This window comes from Muntiacus reevesi, chromosome 3 (assembly GCF_963930625.1).
Source record: "Muntiacus reevesi chromosome 3, mMunRee1.1, whole genome shotgun sequence".
Taxonomy (NCBI): domain Eukaryota; kingdom Metazoa; phylum Chordata; class Mammalia; order Artiodactyla; family Cervidae; genus Muntiacus; species Muntiacus reevesi.
Window position 1 is genome coordinate 172,670,143 of NC_089251.1, and position 17,879 is coordinate 172,688,021.

A 17,879-nucleotide genomic window follows, 5' to 3' on the forward strand; every position below is an offset into this window, starting at 1 on the left:
AGCACTTTAAATTGGCTAAGCATCAGGAAAAGCTCATGTTCTTATGGAAAAGCTCATATGGTTTCCTCATTTATGAAGGAAGTGAGTAAGAGATGACCAGCCATGACCAGGAGGAGCTGTTTTGTTTTGTGCTTTGGCAGACCCATGCGGCTTTCAGGATCTTAGTTCCCAGGCCACAGCCGTGAATGTGCCAAGCCCTAACCACCAGACCATTAGGGAATTCCCAAGAGGTTTCTGATTTTAAAGTCACATATTTTCTGCACTCTTAACAGGATATTCTACATCCATTTAAGTGAATAGTATTCTGTAACACATTCTCAAATGTAAGAAGACACTTTTTTCTGATAGTCCATTATATGTTGCTGAGTTTCATGATTATTTAATGTAATACATTAAATCTGAAGTCAGAATGTAGAATATGATACAGAGTATGACAATGTTCAGGGAGATTTGAAATTCATAAATCTGTAGATTGATTTCCATTCATCAGATGTGGAAAATTGAGCTAAACTGTCTTAAAATACCATATGTGAAAATGTTAGTCGCTCAATCGTGTCTGACTCTTTGTGACCCCATGGACTGTAGCCCACCAGGCTCCTCTGTCCATGGGGATTCTTCAGGAAGAATACTGGAGTGGGTTGCCATTCCCTTCTCCAGGGAGTCTTCCCCACCCATGTCTCCTGCATTGGATGTGGAGCCACATGTAACGGAAGCCTACTAAAGGATGGATATTGTTTACACTAATAACTTCATTATTAACTTAAAACCAGTTGCACACTGGTGTGTCTGTTATAAATAATTAATTTTTACAAACAGATAGGTGTATTATCTACATTGAAACATGTTTGGGAAGTGGAAATAATAATTACACCAGGACCACAGAGATAAACTGAGACTGTCTTGAGCAAACAGATACATGGGTCCCTCTTGATAAAACTCAAGTTTCGTGTGACTGAATGATTGGTCTCCTCATTAATCTCATTTTTAGATCCCCTTTAATGGATTAAAATAGTATTTTAAAACTGAGGTTTAGAGAAAAGGTTTTCTGGGAAAGGAACATAAATAGAAAGAAGAATACTGACTTTTTATCCTAGGGGAAAGAGAACGCAAAATAAATGTCGAATTTCAAATTGTCTTATGTCTCACATAGGAGATGTTTTGTGGTTTACCGATCCTCAATCATATTCCCTGGGAATCTGGGTCAACTGAAAATGACCACAAAAGGAAAGAATCATATATGTTAAGGAGAGTATTAAAAAACATATCGAAAGACTTTCTAAACATTTAGTTAACAGGGTTTTTAAGGCAGCCTGGGTTGTTTAGCCAATACACAAAGTTCCAGAGAACCCATGTGACCTTTGAAGAGTAAAGGCTATTAATAACTATATCTGTCTTCTGTTTTTCATTTATGTTTGTTGATAACAGGTCAAGAAAACATATAAAATCTATACTATCACAATAGAATTTATAAGGATTATGAAGGATTCCTTTAGAATTATTTTCAATTAGGGACCGAGTGATGAATGGAATAGGGCTTTCAGTCATCTGGATGCTGCCAGGATTTCTCCCCCTTCCTCTTTCCCTCCCTCACTCCTCTCTTCCTTCTTCCATTTCTTCTTCTTTCTCTCCTTCCTTTTCCTTCTCACCTTTCTTTCTTCCTTTCTTAATATTTTTTCCCTTTATCTCCTGAAGCCTAGAACTATACTTTGTACTCACTAGGATGCTAACACTCACTGATTGATCTTTAAAAAAAAAAAATTGACTATTTTGCTAACCTTTGAAAAACTTCCGTTTTAACCGTCAAATTTTCATCATCCTTCCTAGCAAGATGAGCAGGTTAGCATTGTCCCACACTCTGGCCTCACACTGATGTTAGGAAGGGCCGCTAAGAGCTATCTGACAATTACTTTGCATCTCATCAAAGGAGATCCTAGACACATATCACCTATTGTTTTTTCTTGGCTACTGGACAATATCTTGTCTTCATGAAACAAACTGTAAATCCCTTTAATAAAAGTTACCCTAGATATTCTAGTCCATGGGGTAGGGGTAGAGAAGTGTAGTAGACTGTTTCTAAATTTTAAAAAGAGAAAGGATATTAATAACTGAGAAAGCTTCCTATCACATTTCAACTATTTCCTTCCTCCCTGAGTGATTCAACAACAGTGAATGAAAGAGAAAATCTAACACAGCCTCTGATTGGCTTTGGTTTTGGAATCCTCGATTCGCCGCTTCCCTTTGCCAGATGAGGTAACAAAAGCCCTCTTTCAAGGTATTGCCGTTGCATGAGCAGGGACAGCCTTCCATGGCCCAAGGCTGGACTCTTGTCTAACACTCGGGCAGAAACGTTCCAAGGAGACACGGGTGCTGACCAAGTAAGAGAACTCCCTGGGAGGGCGCCCGGCGGAGATCAGCAGGATAAGGGGCGCCGGGGGAACTGCTCTGCCGCTTGGCTCACAGTCTTGGCCTTTACGGTGGTGGGATTCGTTTCCAGGTCGTCTCTGGCCAATCACGCCGACTCACCGGTCCTTCCTGGTGGCGCACGCAGTTCTCAGCCAAGATGGAGTCCAGCGAGAAGGATTCTGGGAGGTTGGGAGGGCGTAGTGGTGAAGACCTGCCTGCCAATGCAGGAGGCATCGAGACGCTGGCTGGACACCCGGATCAGGAGGAGCCCCTGCAGGCGGGCGTGGCCGCGCCTCTAGCCTTGCTGCCTGGAGAATCCCAGGGCGGAGGGGCGCGGCAGGCTGCCGTCCGCGGGTCACAGAGTCGGAGACAACTGAAGCGACTTAGCGCGCGCGCGTGCGCACACAAACACACACACACACACGGATACACACACACACGGACACACACACACATACACACACACACACACACACGTATGGACTGGCATCTGCCTCTCTACACACACACACACACACACACACACGGACGTATGGACTGGCACCTGCCTCTCTACACACACACACACACACACACACACACACACACACGGACGTATGGACTGGCATCTGCCTCTCTACACACACACACACACACACGGACGTATGGACTGGCACCTGCCTCTCTACACACACACACACACACACAGACGTATGGACTGGCATCTGCCTCTCTACACACACACACACACACACACGTATGGACTGGCACCTGCCTCTCTACACACACACACACACACACACACACACGGACGTATGGACTGGCACCTGCCTCTCTACACACACACACACACACACACACACACACACGGACGTATGGACTGGCACCTGCCTCTCTACACACACACACACACACACACACACACACACACACACACACGGACGTATGGACTGGCACCTGCCTCTCTACACACACACACACACACACACACACACACACAGACGTATGGACTGGCACCTGCCTCTCTACACACACACACACACACACACACACACGGACGTATGGACTGGCATCTGCCTCTCTACACACACACACACACACACACACACGCACACACACACGGACGTATGGACTGGCATCTGCCTCTCTACACACACACACACACACACACACACACACACACGGACGTATGGACTGGCATCTGCCTCTCTACACACACACACACACACGGACGTATGGACTGGCACCTGCCTCTCTACACACACACACACACACACACACACACACACGGACGTATGGACTGGCACCTGCCTCTCTACACACACACACACACACACACACACACAGACGTATGGACTGGCATCTGCCTCTCTACACACACACACACACACACACACACACACACACACACAGACGTATGGACTGGCACCTGCCTCTCTACACACACACACACACACACACACACACACGGACGTATGGACTGGCACCTGCCTCTCTACACACACACACACACACACACACACACACACACGGACATATGGACTGGCATCTGCCTCTCTACACACACACACACACACACACACACACACACACGGACGTATGGACTGGCACCTGCCTCTCTACACACACACACACACACACACACACACACACAGACGTATGGACTGGCATCTGCCTCTCTACACACACACACACACACACACACACACACACACGGACGTATGGACTGGCACCTGCCCTCTCCTTCTGACCTGCCGAATTCTTTCAGTTGGAGGTAGTTCAGTAGGTTCCACGTGCCTTACTGCCGAGGGGTAACTCCTGCAAGTGGTTACTGTCGAACACCGCCAGAGTGAGTGGGCGGCCTCAGTCAGTGCTTCTCCTAACATCATTACTGTGGTGAAAGGATGAAATGCAAAGGCAAATAAGACCCCTGGGCCAGTGAGCAGCACAGAGTAAACAGTGAAAAAGCATCTTATTCTGATTATTCTGAGATCGTCTTTCCTTCGATGCTATCCACGTGGTCTCTGCTAGCCCTGTCTTGCACCCAGACAGACTCTGTTGGTGCCTGGGTAATGTTCTCTTAGAGATTCTCCCAAGGAACCCCAAATACTTACTCCCTGTGTTCAACAGTGCCCAGAAGGCCTTTAACAGGGAACAAAACCTCACACCTCCAGTGCCTGTGAAGGAAATCCTCCAAACTCTGGTCTTGAGGTAGGAGATAGATGGATGCCCCACCTCATGCCCCCCCCGCCCCCCCCCCACACACACACTCAGGGTGAGCGTTGCAGTTTGTTTCCTGTGGACAGAAACTCCAAAATATTATAACGGGACCATCGAGAGAGGAGGCTGGGCCCCTGCTCAGATAAAAGATTAAAGACCACGTATTACATATTTCTCATTCTCGAAATTAAGCAGACTCTCCCAACTAGAAAGACCCTTGGAGGTCAAAAGGGGAGTGATGTCAAGTCTACCCATAGTCCTCTTTAGTGGAATCCATCTTGCCTGAGAGATGTGTGTGCGCGCATGGGAGGATGCTGAAATATTCTTAATATGGATTCTGAACCAGGCAAATCAAAATGATCGGCCAAAGGACACCCAAAGGAAGAAATGTCTCATAAAAGCGATTCAGACTGCCACTAGGGCCTGACTCTCTCTCTCTCTGAATCCGCCGGTGTGTCTGTCCACATATACTGGATTCTTTTCCCTCCTAATAAACACTTGTTTCACTACTTCCTGTCTTTGTGGGAGTTCTTTTCTGCCAAGCCAAAGGGCCAGGGCCTTGTCCTTGACCTCTGGTCTAGTGTCTAGGATTCAGCTCTCACTGCCGTGCGTGCCCCGGCCTCAGTCTCTGGAACCAAAGCCCCCGATTGCAGGTGGAGGCCACCCCAGATCAGTCTGAGTCAAAACAGTATGGTGCCCCCCCACCCCTTTTGGAGATACAGGATAATGTGTTTATTTCAGAATTTCTTAAATTTAGTAACCTTAACAAACAGTGAGTTTGAATGTAACAGTGACACTTTTGTAAGTCCCATTCAGGCCCCATTTGTATTGACTCAAGGAAACAGTTACAGTTCCACTGATTCATTTCCTGGGGATCACCAGTTTTCCACTGGTTTCCAGACACTCTCCCCGACCCCCCCCCCCCAACACACACACACACCCCTCTGGGGATCCAAGGATAATATGTTTCTTTTGGAATTACTTAACAGATTTGGTAAGTTTAGAAGTAACAATGGCACTTTTATAAGTCCCACACAGTCCCCTTTTGTAATCACCCAAGGAAAAAGAGTTCCACTGATTCCTTTCTTGAGGATCATCATTTTTCCACTGGTTTTTGGACAGTGTTTCTCTCTCTCTTTTCTTTCTAAACAGGACTTTTTTGAAAAGTGCAGTTTTGTTTTTTTTAAGGCATTTATTTTATTTGTGGGCTCCTCTTCCTTGCGGTGCTTGGGCGTCTCATTACAGTGGCTTCTCTCGTTGCTGAGCATGGGCTCCAGGGTGTGCGGGCTTCAGTCGCTGATGTGTGTTCTCAGTAGTTGCAGCCTGCAGGCTCTAGACACGGGCTTAGTAGTTGTGGCACACGGGCCAAGTTGCTCTGAGACACGCACGATCTCCCCAGACCAGGAATTGAACTTGTGTCCCTTGTATTGGCCCTGGAGAAGGGAAAGGCAATCCCCGCCAGTATTCTAGCTTGGAGAATCCCGTGTACTGGGGAGCCTGGCAGTCTACAGTCCATGGGGTTGCAAAGAGTTGGATACGACTGAGCGACTGAGCACCCTTGCACTGGTAGGCAGATTCTTAACCACTGGATCATCAAGGAAGCCCCCCAGAAGTGTGGGTTTTAACACTGAAAAACCAGAGAATAGTGGTTTCCTGGGGGTGAGAGCAAAGACAGAGGTGGGGGCAGAGAAGCAAAAAAAAACCCCAAAAAACAAAAAAACACCATATGTCAGGGCACCAAAACAGATAGGGACCTCGGCAAAACTTCACCTACATTACTGCCTCTCAGCTATTTTATCCACCTGAAGATTTTAATAAAGGACAAAAAAAGTTACAGCAGCCCACAGGGCATTTTTGAGACACAGAAGATTATCGAGGCTGCAAATTTCCTAAGAAACATCTGGGGTTAAGTTGGTGCACATATATGAATATTCTGTGGTGGCTTTAAGGATTTCTTTGTATCTTATTTCAAGAATGAAGGGTGATGTCAGTCAGTTAAAAAAAACACAACCCACCCCCAACCCACAGCAAATCCTAGGATTTACTGTTCCAGTTAAACAGTAAGATACATGAGAGCATAATAGATGAATAATTCATACCTGTTTTGTTTCAGAGTTAACCTGGAGCCTTGAGGTAGACTACTCTTTAGGCATTAATTTTTTTTACACAGTAGCTTAAGGCCTTCCATATTTAACTGCTTTTTCTTTTTTTTCTTTAAGAAAAAGTACTTATTAGGAAGGTTGAAAAATAATCTCCCTGGGGGGAAAAAAGCCCTCATGAAAAAATAAATCTGAGTAAGCTGAGTTGTGAAAGCGCTACTCCAATAGCAGCAGGAGCTTTCAAGTCTCTTTCCTGTTCAGGAACACTCAACTTCAGAGACAATAAATTTACAGCACAATAGGCTTCCGGCATCACAAAATCTGCAGTCAATCTGGGCTTCCAGGTCCTCTTGCATTTAAACCCAACTTCCTGTACTCTCCCTTCAAAGGTCCTGGCACTTCTATTTTGGGGTGGGTAGTGGGGTGAGGATGGGGGTGGGTGAGAACTTTCAGAGGTTTTAAAGGACTTTGTGTGTGTGTGTGTGTGTGTAAGGAGTATGTGACTTTTTCAGGCCACAACAGGTAGCTGCTTTGTGCATGAGCTGTGGTTCAGGTCTTTCTAAGAAATGATTGTGGAATAAGAACCCAGAGGCTTAAAGCTCTGCTAACTGGGAGGCCAGAGTCTCCAGTGACTCCGAGCATGGGCTTTGGAATCACATGCTGTGTCGTGCTGGGCTCAGTCACTCAGTCGTGTCCCACTCTTTGTGACCCCCATGGACTTTAGCCCACCAGGATCCTCTGTCCATGAGGATTCTCCAGGCAAGAGGACTGGAGTGGGTGGCCATGCCCTCCTCCAGGGGATCTTCCCAACCCAGGGATCGAACCCAGGTCTCCCACATTGCAGGCAAATTCTTTACCATCTGAGCCACCAGGGAAGCCCAAGAATACTGGAGTGGGTAGCCTATCCCTCCTCCAGGGGATCTTCCCAACCCAGGGATCAAGCCCACATTGCCTGCGTCTCCTGCATTGGCAGGCAGACCCTTTATTTTGGGCTACGGTGGGTCTTCATGGCTGCACAAGGGCTTTCTGCAGTTGTGGCAAGTGAAGGCTGCTCTTCGTTGTGGTGCCCAGGCTTCCCACTTCTCTCATCTTAGAGCACGGGCTCTAGGGCTCATGGGCTGCCGTAGTCACGGCATGAGGGCTCAGTTGCCCCGTGACAAGTGGAATCTTCCCGGACCAGGGATTGAACCTGTGTACCCTGCATTGACAGGCAGATTTTTAACCACTGGACCACTAGAGACATCCCCATGTCCTCTATTGCTATGTCTGTATGTGTTTTTACACACTGTCAGCAGCTAACTTTGCTCAGCCTCTTGGATTTTATATGCTGCTTCTTCGCGCTCCTAGCCCTAAGTTTGTAAGAAGATGATTCTTCTCTGATTGGACTGCGATAGAGGCAAAGAGTCGGACACGACCGAGCAACTAACACTTTCACTACTCTTTTTCTGACTAGGAAAATACAGGCAATTGAATTCATTTTGCTTCTTTTATGAAATTTTGGGTCATATCTGTGATGAAAAGTAAATAGAAAGAGGAACACGTAACTAAAGAACAGAACCTAAGCATGTTCACCTGAAATATCTAGACAATTGTATTAATAATAGCAGTATATGTTCTGGCCTCTGTTGGTCAGTTTAGCTGCCCCTGTGTCTCCTTCAGCCTGTGTGTGTGCTGGGAGATGGCATTGGATTACAACAAGGATCTTAATGGTGGCCTTCAAACCACTAACAGGGTTCTCGGTTTTGTAAGTTGACACGAGGCAGACTAGCATGCCTTTGGGTTCATTGGTTCAATAGAATTTCTTACTGAAATATTTTGTGTGATGTTATCTTGTCACTGCTTATGACAATATGCCCAGTGCCTTATATACTTTAGAAGCAGCTGTGGGGGTGAGAGGAATAGGGAGGTAGTACTCATTTTGTAACCAAGTGTTGTACTGATAATCATGTATGTATATATGTGCGGTATGCAAACACATGCAAATGTATGTCCCTTGCCACTAAATTACTATTTTAGGGAGGTGCAGTGGAGCCAGAACAGCAGACTGAGTTATACATTGATTTAGCCAGAGGCCAACCATCAAAGCCTCTGTTACTACAGAACAGATCCTGGGCAGAGATTAGAAGTTCTTTGTTTTATTAAAGGTAATGTACTTTTCAAGTTACAAATTGGGTGTGTTGTGGCACTTCCCAGCAGCTAAGACTCAGAGCTTCCAATGCACCGGGTGTGGTTTGATTCCTGGTTCGGGAATCCCAGATGCCCTGGGGCTTGGCCAAAAAAAACAAACAAAAATAGGATATGTTGCATACAATCTGTGTGTATGTCTGTGTGTGGTAAATCCTTCCCAATGTCATAAATGTGAGGAGACATCTAGAAACACCTGGATGCTTGGAGGGAAATCATCTATCTTACAGTTCTATATATTCTTATATTGATGTTGAGGAAAGATAGCCTTTGTTAGTTAGCTAAATAAACTAAAAAGGGCCAGGGAGTTAAAAATACAGATCACTTTGTATAAAATAAATAAGCTACAAAGATGTATTATACAGGGCAGAGAATAGAACCAATATTTTATAGTAACTGTGAATGGAGTAGTTATTGACTCACTATGTTATACACCTTAAATTTATCTAATATTGTAAGTCAACTATACCTCAATTAAAAGGAAAAAGCACATGTCAAGCTATGTCACAAAAGAGATTAAAAAATTAAATCAGGGACTTTCTTGGTGGTCCAATGATTAAAACTCTGCACTCCCAATGCAGGGCATTCAATCCCCGGTTAGGGATCTAAGATCACTAATGCCAAAAAAGAAAAAAAAAAAAGCTTAAAAAAATAATCAAATCAAGTTAGTGTTTTTGCCTTTTATGGCTTAAAAACCTGAAAGAATTTTCTGTATCCAGGAAGTAAAACCACAGAGGGAAAAAAACAATGTGAAATGAGGAAATCCAAAAGACAAAGTGTTTGCTTCCTTTTCTCTCTGGGTCTGGGAGACCAGGTGAAACAGCAAACTCTGAACAAATTGCTGCACAAGAAGGGGCAAGAAGCCTTTCGTAGAAGGATTTTCACAGGAGACTAACAGGAGCTTGTTGACTTTTGCAGTTATCGAAATAAATCTCACACGAAGTCCTTGGTATTAAGTTACTATACTTAGTTTCTGCTCACAGAGGAAAGGCCTGCAGGTGTGGACTGGTGCCAATTGCAAAGCCTTCTTGGGAGGCCCTTCAGGCAAGATCGACTCTCTGTTCACAGTTGTCAGCATCTCCCTTTTCTGTTGGTGTCCAAACCCAGCGGCTCGCAGAGCTTTCCCATGCAGATAGTCGATCGTCATCATGCCTGTGGATAGCTAAAGTGCAAAATCTGACAGACCTATCCTTCCCCTCTAAGCAGAGTTTCCAAACTCTATATATCTGAGAAAGTTTTTGAGACAAACTTCTACATACCTCGGCTATATTTACTAGAGTGCTCTGGCCCCATAAGGGCCAGAGGGAAATTTGGGTCATTAAAAACCGTATTAAGGGGCTTCCCAGGTGGCTCAGTAGTGAAGAATCCACCTGCCAATGCAGTAGACATAAGTTTGATCCCTGGTCTGGGGAGATCCCACACGCCATGCACCACGGCTCCTGAGCCTATGCTCGAGAGCCCAGGGGAGTGATGTGCAGCTCCTTGAGCCCTCGAGCCGCAAGTACTGAAGCCCATGCGCCTTAGAGCCTTCGCAGGGAGAAGCCTGAGCACCACCTCTAGAGAAAAGCCTGAGTGGCAACAAAGACCCCGTTGTTGTTGTTGTTGTTGTTTAGTGGCTCAGTGGTGTCCGACTCTTTGAGACCTCATGGACTGCAGCGCGCCGGCTTCCCTGTCATTTGCTGTCTCTCAAAGTTTGCTCAAACTCATATCCATCAAGTCAGTGTTGCCACCCAACCGTCTCATCCTCTGAGCTCCCCTTCTCCTCCTGCCTTCAATCTTTCCCAGCATCAGGGTCTTTTCCAAGGAGTCAGCTCATTACATCAGGTGGCCACGAGAACCCCACGAACAGTACAAAAAGACAAGAAAAAGACCCAGTACAACCAATATATAAATAAAATTGCTTTGAAAAACCATATTAATCCTGCCAAATGAATAAGGACAACTAGAGCTGTGTTTAATAAAGATTGTCAACTCACACACACACACACATACACACACACACACCCCCCCAAAAAAGAAAGAAAGAAAGCAGGGAAGGGATATTTCATTTGAAAAGATCAAAATTAGAGTGCATCCAGGTCTGGATCTGGATCCAGTCTTTCCTGCCTCAGAAAGGAGGTACCTTGGAAGGCCAGAGGGAGCCTTCAGAGCCCAGGTGGATGGACTGGCCCCTTAGAGGGGGGTGCTCTGTCCTTCCAGCCCCAGCGTTGGGAAGAGGCTTCCCGGAGAAGGCCCGGCCCGCTGAGGTGTAGTTGGACACTGGCATGCTGTGTGTTGACATCCAGAAGCCCAGTACCTCACTCGCCTTCACAAAAATCTGACCAGGGCCTGGGTGAGGCTGATGTCTGTGTGGATGCCCCACCCAGCACCCAGCCTCAGTGCTTCCCTGGTCTCATAACATCCCCACTAACTTCATCTGGGCCTCACTCGTCCCCCAGTCACAAGTGCACTGACTCAGCCCTCCCATCTGCCCGGTGCACTCGGGGCAGCAAACCCCCGGGCTGCTGGCCTTCGGCAGCCTTAGGTCTGCGCTCGGGCAGACCAGCTGGGGCGGAGGGCAGAGCCTCTCTCTCACACACCTTGCTCGAGGCTGCGGGGCTCCCGTCAGCACGCTCCGGTGTGGTCATCGCCCGCCCCGGAGTCCCCCTGCGTTCCTGTCTAAGTCCCAAGAAGCAAAAAACACTGGCGTCACCTGCTGCGTGGCTGCCGCCTGGCGCGGGCTGCCTGATTCCAAGCCAGAGTTGGAGAGAGCGAGAGTCTGCCCCGCCACCTCCTCCGGGCAGATCCGCTCTTCACCCCCGCCTGGCCACCCGCTCCCCTTGGCTTAGCCGCGCCCCTGTGGCCACATGGAGGAGTCATAATGACCCTTCCCTTGCAACCACGTGGGTGGGGGGGGAGGGAAGTTTCCCAAAGAAAGGGGGTGTCAGGCCCCAAACCCACCGGAACTCAGGTCTCCTGGACAGCCTGCCAAGATTGTGTGTGCTCAGTATTCTGAGACCCAGGACTAGGAGTGGAGAAGGGGGTCACATGACTGCTCCAAGGATGGCACTGATTTCCAGCTCAGGAGGACGTCAGAGTCTGTGCTTCGGGTTCTTAACTGTGACGTTTCCTGTCTGGGTATCAGGTGCCTCAGTCCGGAACCCTGAAGCTGTCCCACCTGCGGGAAGGAACATACACCCTTCAGTTGACAGTGGTGGACACTGCTGGGCAGAGGAGCTCCGACAACGTCTCAGTGACCGTGCTTCCCGTGGCCTTCTCCACTGGAGGTGAGAAGAAAGTCCTTCCCTCGCGTTCACGGTGGCCAGCAGAAGCCAGGCTGTGGATGGAAGGGTGGTGTTAAGCTGGCATTTTAGGGGCTTCCCTGGTGTCCAGTGGTTGAGACTTCATCTTCCAGGGCAGGGATTGCAGGTTCCATCCCTGGCCGGGGAGCTGAGATGCCCACAGTGCTTGAGGGCAAAACACCAAAATACAGAACAGAAGCAGGGATTTCCCTGGTGGCTCAGTCAGTGGTAAAGAATCCATCTGCCAATGCAGGGGACACGGGTTCTACCCCTGGTCCGGGAAGATTCCCACATGCGGTGGAGCAATTAAGTTGTACCCAGGAGCCACATCCACCCAGCACGCATGCAGCAGCTACTGAAGCCTGCGTGCCCCAGAGTCCGTGCCCTCAGCAAGGGAGGCTGCTGCAACGGGGAACCCTCACACCGCAGCTAGAGAAAAAGCCCGAGCAGCAGTGAAGACCCGAGCAGCAGTGAAGACCCGCCCAGTCAAAAATAAATAAAATTATGTTAAAAAAAAACCACCAGAAGCAATATTATAACAGATTCAGTAAAAAACTTAAAAGGGTCAACATAAAAAAAATTTGCCATTTTATATTCTAAGAGTGCAATATAATGGGCCCTTCCATTTTATTTGTGGCTGCTGCTGAGTGGGAAAATCTTAACTAAAAACATGATTACAAAACTAGGCTCCACTATATTTCATGTTAAGCGACACTGCCGGAGTAGAACAGGGGAGCACTTCACACTCCAGGGATGACAATAGACTGTGTGAGTCACAGGACCTTAGAGTTGCCCCATCTTCCCTTGACTCAGTTTCATAAAAGACATCTGAGTTTCCCAGGAGAGGGTGGAGACCACCCTCCTGTTTAAAGGAGGCTGGGCTAGTTGATACTATGTTCAAAGAATGCAGCTAAGAGGTAGATTTAAAGCAAATTTAAAAAAATAATAAATTAAAACATGTACAGTGCATGTGTCAATTTCAAAGGACTGTTGAAAACTTTTCATGGACACTTTACAGAGAAGCACAGACATGTTGATAACATAGCTTGACATAGACACAATGGTTCCCACATCCTGCTGCTCATTGTAAGCTCATTTCTCCCAATTTATCTGTTTCTAGTTGTCCCAAACATCTACAGTTCTAAGATTAGCTCATTAAGTTAAAAAAAAAATGTACATGGAACTTGGCAGCACTAAAGCTATAGAGGTTTTGCAGAGATCGTGTGTGTGTGTCTAGAGTCCTGTCGCTTGGTCGGGGGATACTTTCTCGGCATCTGCCCTGAATGGTAACTGTGTGCAAGGAAGCCAGCATGGGTGCTGAGTTCCACAGACCTGATCCCTGGCCCTGATTAGTGACCCTTCACTAACCCTGGCTCTAGCAAACTTGTAGACTGTCTCCTATATCCTTGATTCCTCCATATTTGGATCATAATCAAGCAAGCAGTCGGGAGAAAGAATAAAATCATTGGATTTGCTTGTACTTTGGCTGACCTTGTCTTCCATCAGAGAGACGGGTCTGTGTACATATTAGAAATGAAGGAAAGAGACTTTAGAATTCTAAGAACTCTGCCACCTCTGTAATTTGCCTTCCACAAAGAAACAGTGCTAGCAAGATACAGATACTAGCAACGTTCAAAATGAGGTGGGCTGACTTCCCTTGGGGTCTAGCAGTTAAGAATCCACCTACCAATGCATGGTACACAGGTTCGATCCCTGGTCCAGGAAGGCTGCTCATGCCTCGGAGTAACTAAGCCCCATATGCCACAACTACTGAAGCCTGTGTGCCCCAGAGCCCATGCTGGGCAACAAGAGAAGCCAGCACAATGAGAAGCCCTCACACCGCAACTGGAGAGTAGCCCCCATTCTCTGAAACTAAAGACTGAGCACCGCAATGGAGACCTAGTCCAGCCAAAAATAAACAAGTAAATCTTAACAAAAAAAAACAAAAAATCAGGTTGGCTCACTGCTGTTCAACCACAGTTCAGTTTGACCTGGAGGAAGGAAGAGTGGCTGCAAATGGTACCCCAAATTCCGATCCAGTAGACGACCGTGAGTTGGCGATGGGGAATGAGCCAGCAGCATCCCAGTCCGTACTGGAGCAAGGCCCTGTTTGTGGACCTACTGCAGCGATACAGAAGAGCCAGTTTCTTAAAACAAACCTGGCAATGCTGACTGTGCACTGGGGCAGGCGGGAGTAGAAAACAATGGCACCCGGTCCAGCTGAGGTCATGGCCAGTGGGGAGGTGCTGAGCTTGGAGGGCTGTGCTCCTGGGAACAGGGCTCCCTAGCCAGGGACCGAAGTGCTCCTGGGCAGCTGTCAGCCCCACAGAAATTAGCAAAGGGAGAAATGGCCTGAGCTGATGGAGGCGAAGGGCTGACATCAACCAGCTACTTGTTGCTTTGATTTATTCACTCTGGCCAGTCTTCTGGGCTCCCAAGGCAACTAGAGAGTAGCCAAGTTGCTAGTTGTACATTTCTGGCCTTTCTCAATATGACGAAAGTGTGTTTGAAGCTGCAGAGGGTGCTATGATTTACCTCTTATTACTGAAAGGCCAGTCGGGTGTAATCGGTCTTATGTAGGGCTTCCCTGGTGGCTCAGATGGTAAAAAAAGAATCTGACTGAAATGTGGGGGACCAGGGTTTGATCCCTGGGTCGGGAAGATCCCCTGGAGAAGAGAATGGCAACCCACTACAGTATTATTGCCAGGATAACCCCATGGACAGAAGAGCCTGGCGGGCTACAGTCCAAGGGGGTCACACTGAGTCTGATACAACTGAGCAACTTTAAGAGAGAGAGATCTTATGTATGCAGCTTTATACAGAAAATAAAAAGAATTATGTTGTGTTAACTGCCTTCTGGAATCACTCACTGGTTAGATTGGAATAGCAAACTGAATTAAAGTTAACAAGACACCGCATGCTGCTGCTGCTGCCGTTTCGTCACTAAGTCATGTCTGACTCTGCCCGCCAGGCCCCTCTGTTCACGGGATTCTCCAGGCAAGAATACAGGAGTGGGTTGCCATTCCCTTCTCTGGGGGATCTTCCCGATCCAGGGATCAAACCTGAGTCTCTTGCATTGGCAGGTGGATTCTTTACCACCAAGTCACCTGGGAAGCCATAGGACACCACATAGAGACGTTGAAGCTGAGAGATGGGGATTGACTGGGCTTCTGTCCCCTTGATTACATGTACGGATCTTGCCGCTAGCTTGCTTTCTGGTAATCAAAGATGCAAGTTCTAGAGTAAACAGACAGGCATGTACCCTTGTTTCTGTGCTAACTTGATTCAGATTTGGATGTCGAGGCCACATGTTTTCAGGCTTTGCAAAAAATGATCTAGCCAAAATGAATAGAAAAACAAACAAGCAATAATCTACTCAGAGAGCAGGCCAACAGACACCCCCAAGGTAACCCAGTTGTGTGGTCTCCGTACAGGATCCCCCGCAGACAGTCAAGGCATTTTATAAAATGGAAAAGAAAATGTCAGAACTTATATTTGTGTTCACTTTTAATCCTCTTTAAATTTTCAGTCTATTTTATAACATGTATTAAAATATGTTACTACAGTGGCACATACATATGATTTATAGATGGGAGATATACATGGTCAAAAAAGTCCGGAGACCACTGATCCAGAAACACATGGATAAATTGTTCATATGGATCTCTCTCCATAGTGACCAAGGAGTCAGGAAAGCCTTGAGGTGGTTAGGATTTTCATGTCATACATTTAAAAGATGTGAGCAGAGGCTGCATCCTGACTTGCTGTCTGCAGTTTCCCTTTACTTCTCCTCCCAGCCCCTTCCCCGTGACCGAAGCAGATCCTCCTTTCTAGGCCCAGGTGCTCAGCCAGAACTGCTGACTCGCTTTGTCCCCTTCTTTCTGCCACCGTTTCTTAACAAGTGTTTGCTTATTTATTTATTTATTAGGGCTTCTGTATTCGCTCAATGGGTAAAGAATCCACCTGTAAGGCAGGAGACACAGGAGACCCGGGTTCGATCCCTGGGTTGGGAAGATTCCCCTGGAGGAGGAGATGGCAACCCACGCCCATATTCTTTCCTGGGAAATCCCATGGACAGAGGAGCTTGGCAGGCTACAGTCCAGAGGGTCGCAAGGAGTCAGACACGACTGAGAGACAGCACACACGTTTGTGTCTTTAGGCCGCGCTGGGTCTGTCTTACTGAATGAGGGTTTTCTCCAATGGCAGAGAGTGAGGGCTACTCGAGCTTCGGGGCACAGGCTTCTCTTTGCGGCGACTTCGCTTGCTGCAAAGGACAGGCTCTGAGCCAGGGGCTCAGTGGTCATGGCTCGGGGGCTGGAGGGCACAGCCTCAGTAGTTGAGGCGCACCGGCTTAACTGCTCCGTGGCAAGTGGGATCCTCCCAGGCCAGGGATCGAACCCTCGTCCCCTGTTGGCGGGCAGATTCTTAACCGCTGGACCACGAGGGATGTCCCTGCCACCATTTATTTTCTTCACCTCTTCTTCCTCCAGAATCTAGGTATCCTCAAATTGCCTTCCACCCAGATGGACTCTTTTCCCAGCATTTTTTTTTAAGTGTTAAAATACATGTTTTAATTTTCTAATTAGTAACAATTTATATTGAGAGAGCATAAAAATAGTTCAGGAAAAGGACTTAGAACTTAATGGAATTTCAAATGAAGAAATTATAGTTAAGAAGGGTTATGTACTATGCAACTAGTTAAGAGCTAAAAATTAAAAATAGAACTATCATATTACCCAGCAATCACACTGCTGCCGCTGCTAAGTCGCTTCAGTCGTGTCCGACTCTGTGCGACCTCATAGACGGCAGCCCACCAGGCTCCCCCTTCCCTGTGATTCCCCAGGCAAGAACACTGGAGTGGGTTACCATTTCCTTCTCCAATGCATGAAAGTGAAATGTGAAAGTGAAGTCGCTCAGTCATCTCTGACTCTTCACGACCCCATGGACTGCAGCCTACCAGGCTCCTCCGTCCATGGGATTTTCCAGCCAAGAGTATTGGAGTGGGCTGCCATTACCTTCTCCATTTTCCCAGCATTTTAACTGAACTTCTTTCCAGTAGAATGCTTCCAAGACCCGCTTGGATGTGTATTCTACGCTCAGAAATATCATCATGGTTGCTCTCCTATGTTCTGAAACAGTTATCTAGTCCATCTATCCCTGGAGAGTATAGACTCCTTGTGACTCCTTTAACCTGATACCTTTTGTCTGTATCACCAGTGTCGGCGGTTATTAGTTGGCTTACGCCAGAGCTGGGGGCTCAGGGAATGCCTTTCAAGAAAATACTTGTAGCTCTGAGGGTTAAAAGCTCTTGAGCACTCCAAAATGAGGAAGGAAATGGCAACCCACTTCAATGTTCTTGCCTGGAGAATCCCACAGACAAAAGAGCCTGGCAGGCTACAGTCCATGGGATCATAAGAGTTGGACACCACTCAGCGACTGAACCACCACCACCGCTCCAAAATGGAGGGAATTTCATTATTTGTAGATAATAAATTCTCACTAGCTAGTAGCTAAAGATTCTATTTTTTCTTTACAGCACCACAGATCTATGATGGCCAGCAAAGAGGGTTCAATAGTAGAAAGTTGATCTCAGTAAAAATTATTATTTAGGAAACATGAGTGCAAGACACACACAGCATGTGGAAAGCAGTGTCTCTGGGCTTCCCAGGTGGCTCAGTGGTAAAGAACCCACCTGCCAAGGCAGGAGATGCTA

General features: G+C 47.0%; 1 protein-coding gene across 2 annotated transcripts in view; it reads left to right on the forward strand.

The window, feature by feature from the left end:
* Nucleotides 1-17,879, forward strand: part of LRP11 (LDL receptor related protein 11) — a 78,228-nt gene that overhangs the window by 39,148 nt on the left and 21,201 nt on the right. For both annotated transcript variants that reach the window (XM_065931128.1, XM_065931129.1), the window contains exon 3: nucleotides 12,010-12,151. In XM_065931128.1, the coding sequence (XP_065787200.1) occupies nucleotides 12,010-12,151 (142 nt within the window). The remainder of the gene's footprint in view (nucleotides 1-12,009; nucleotides 12,152-17,879) is intronic.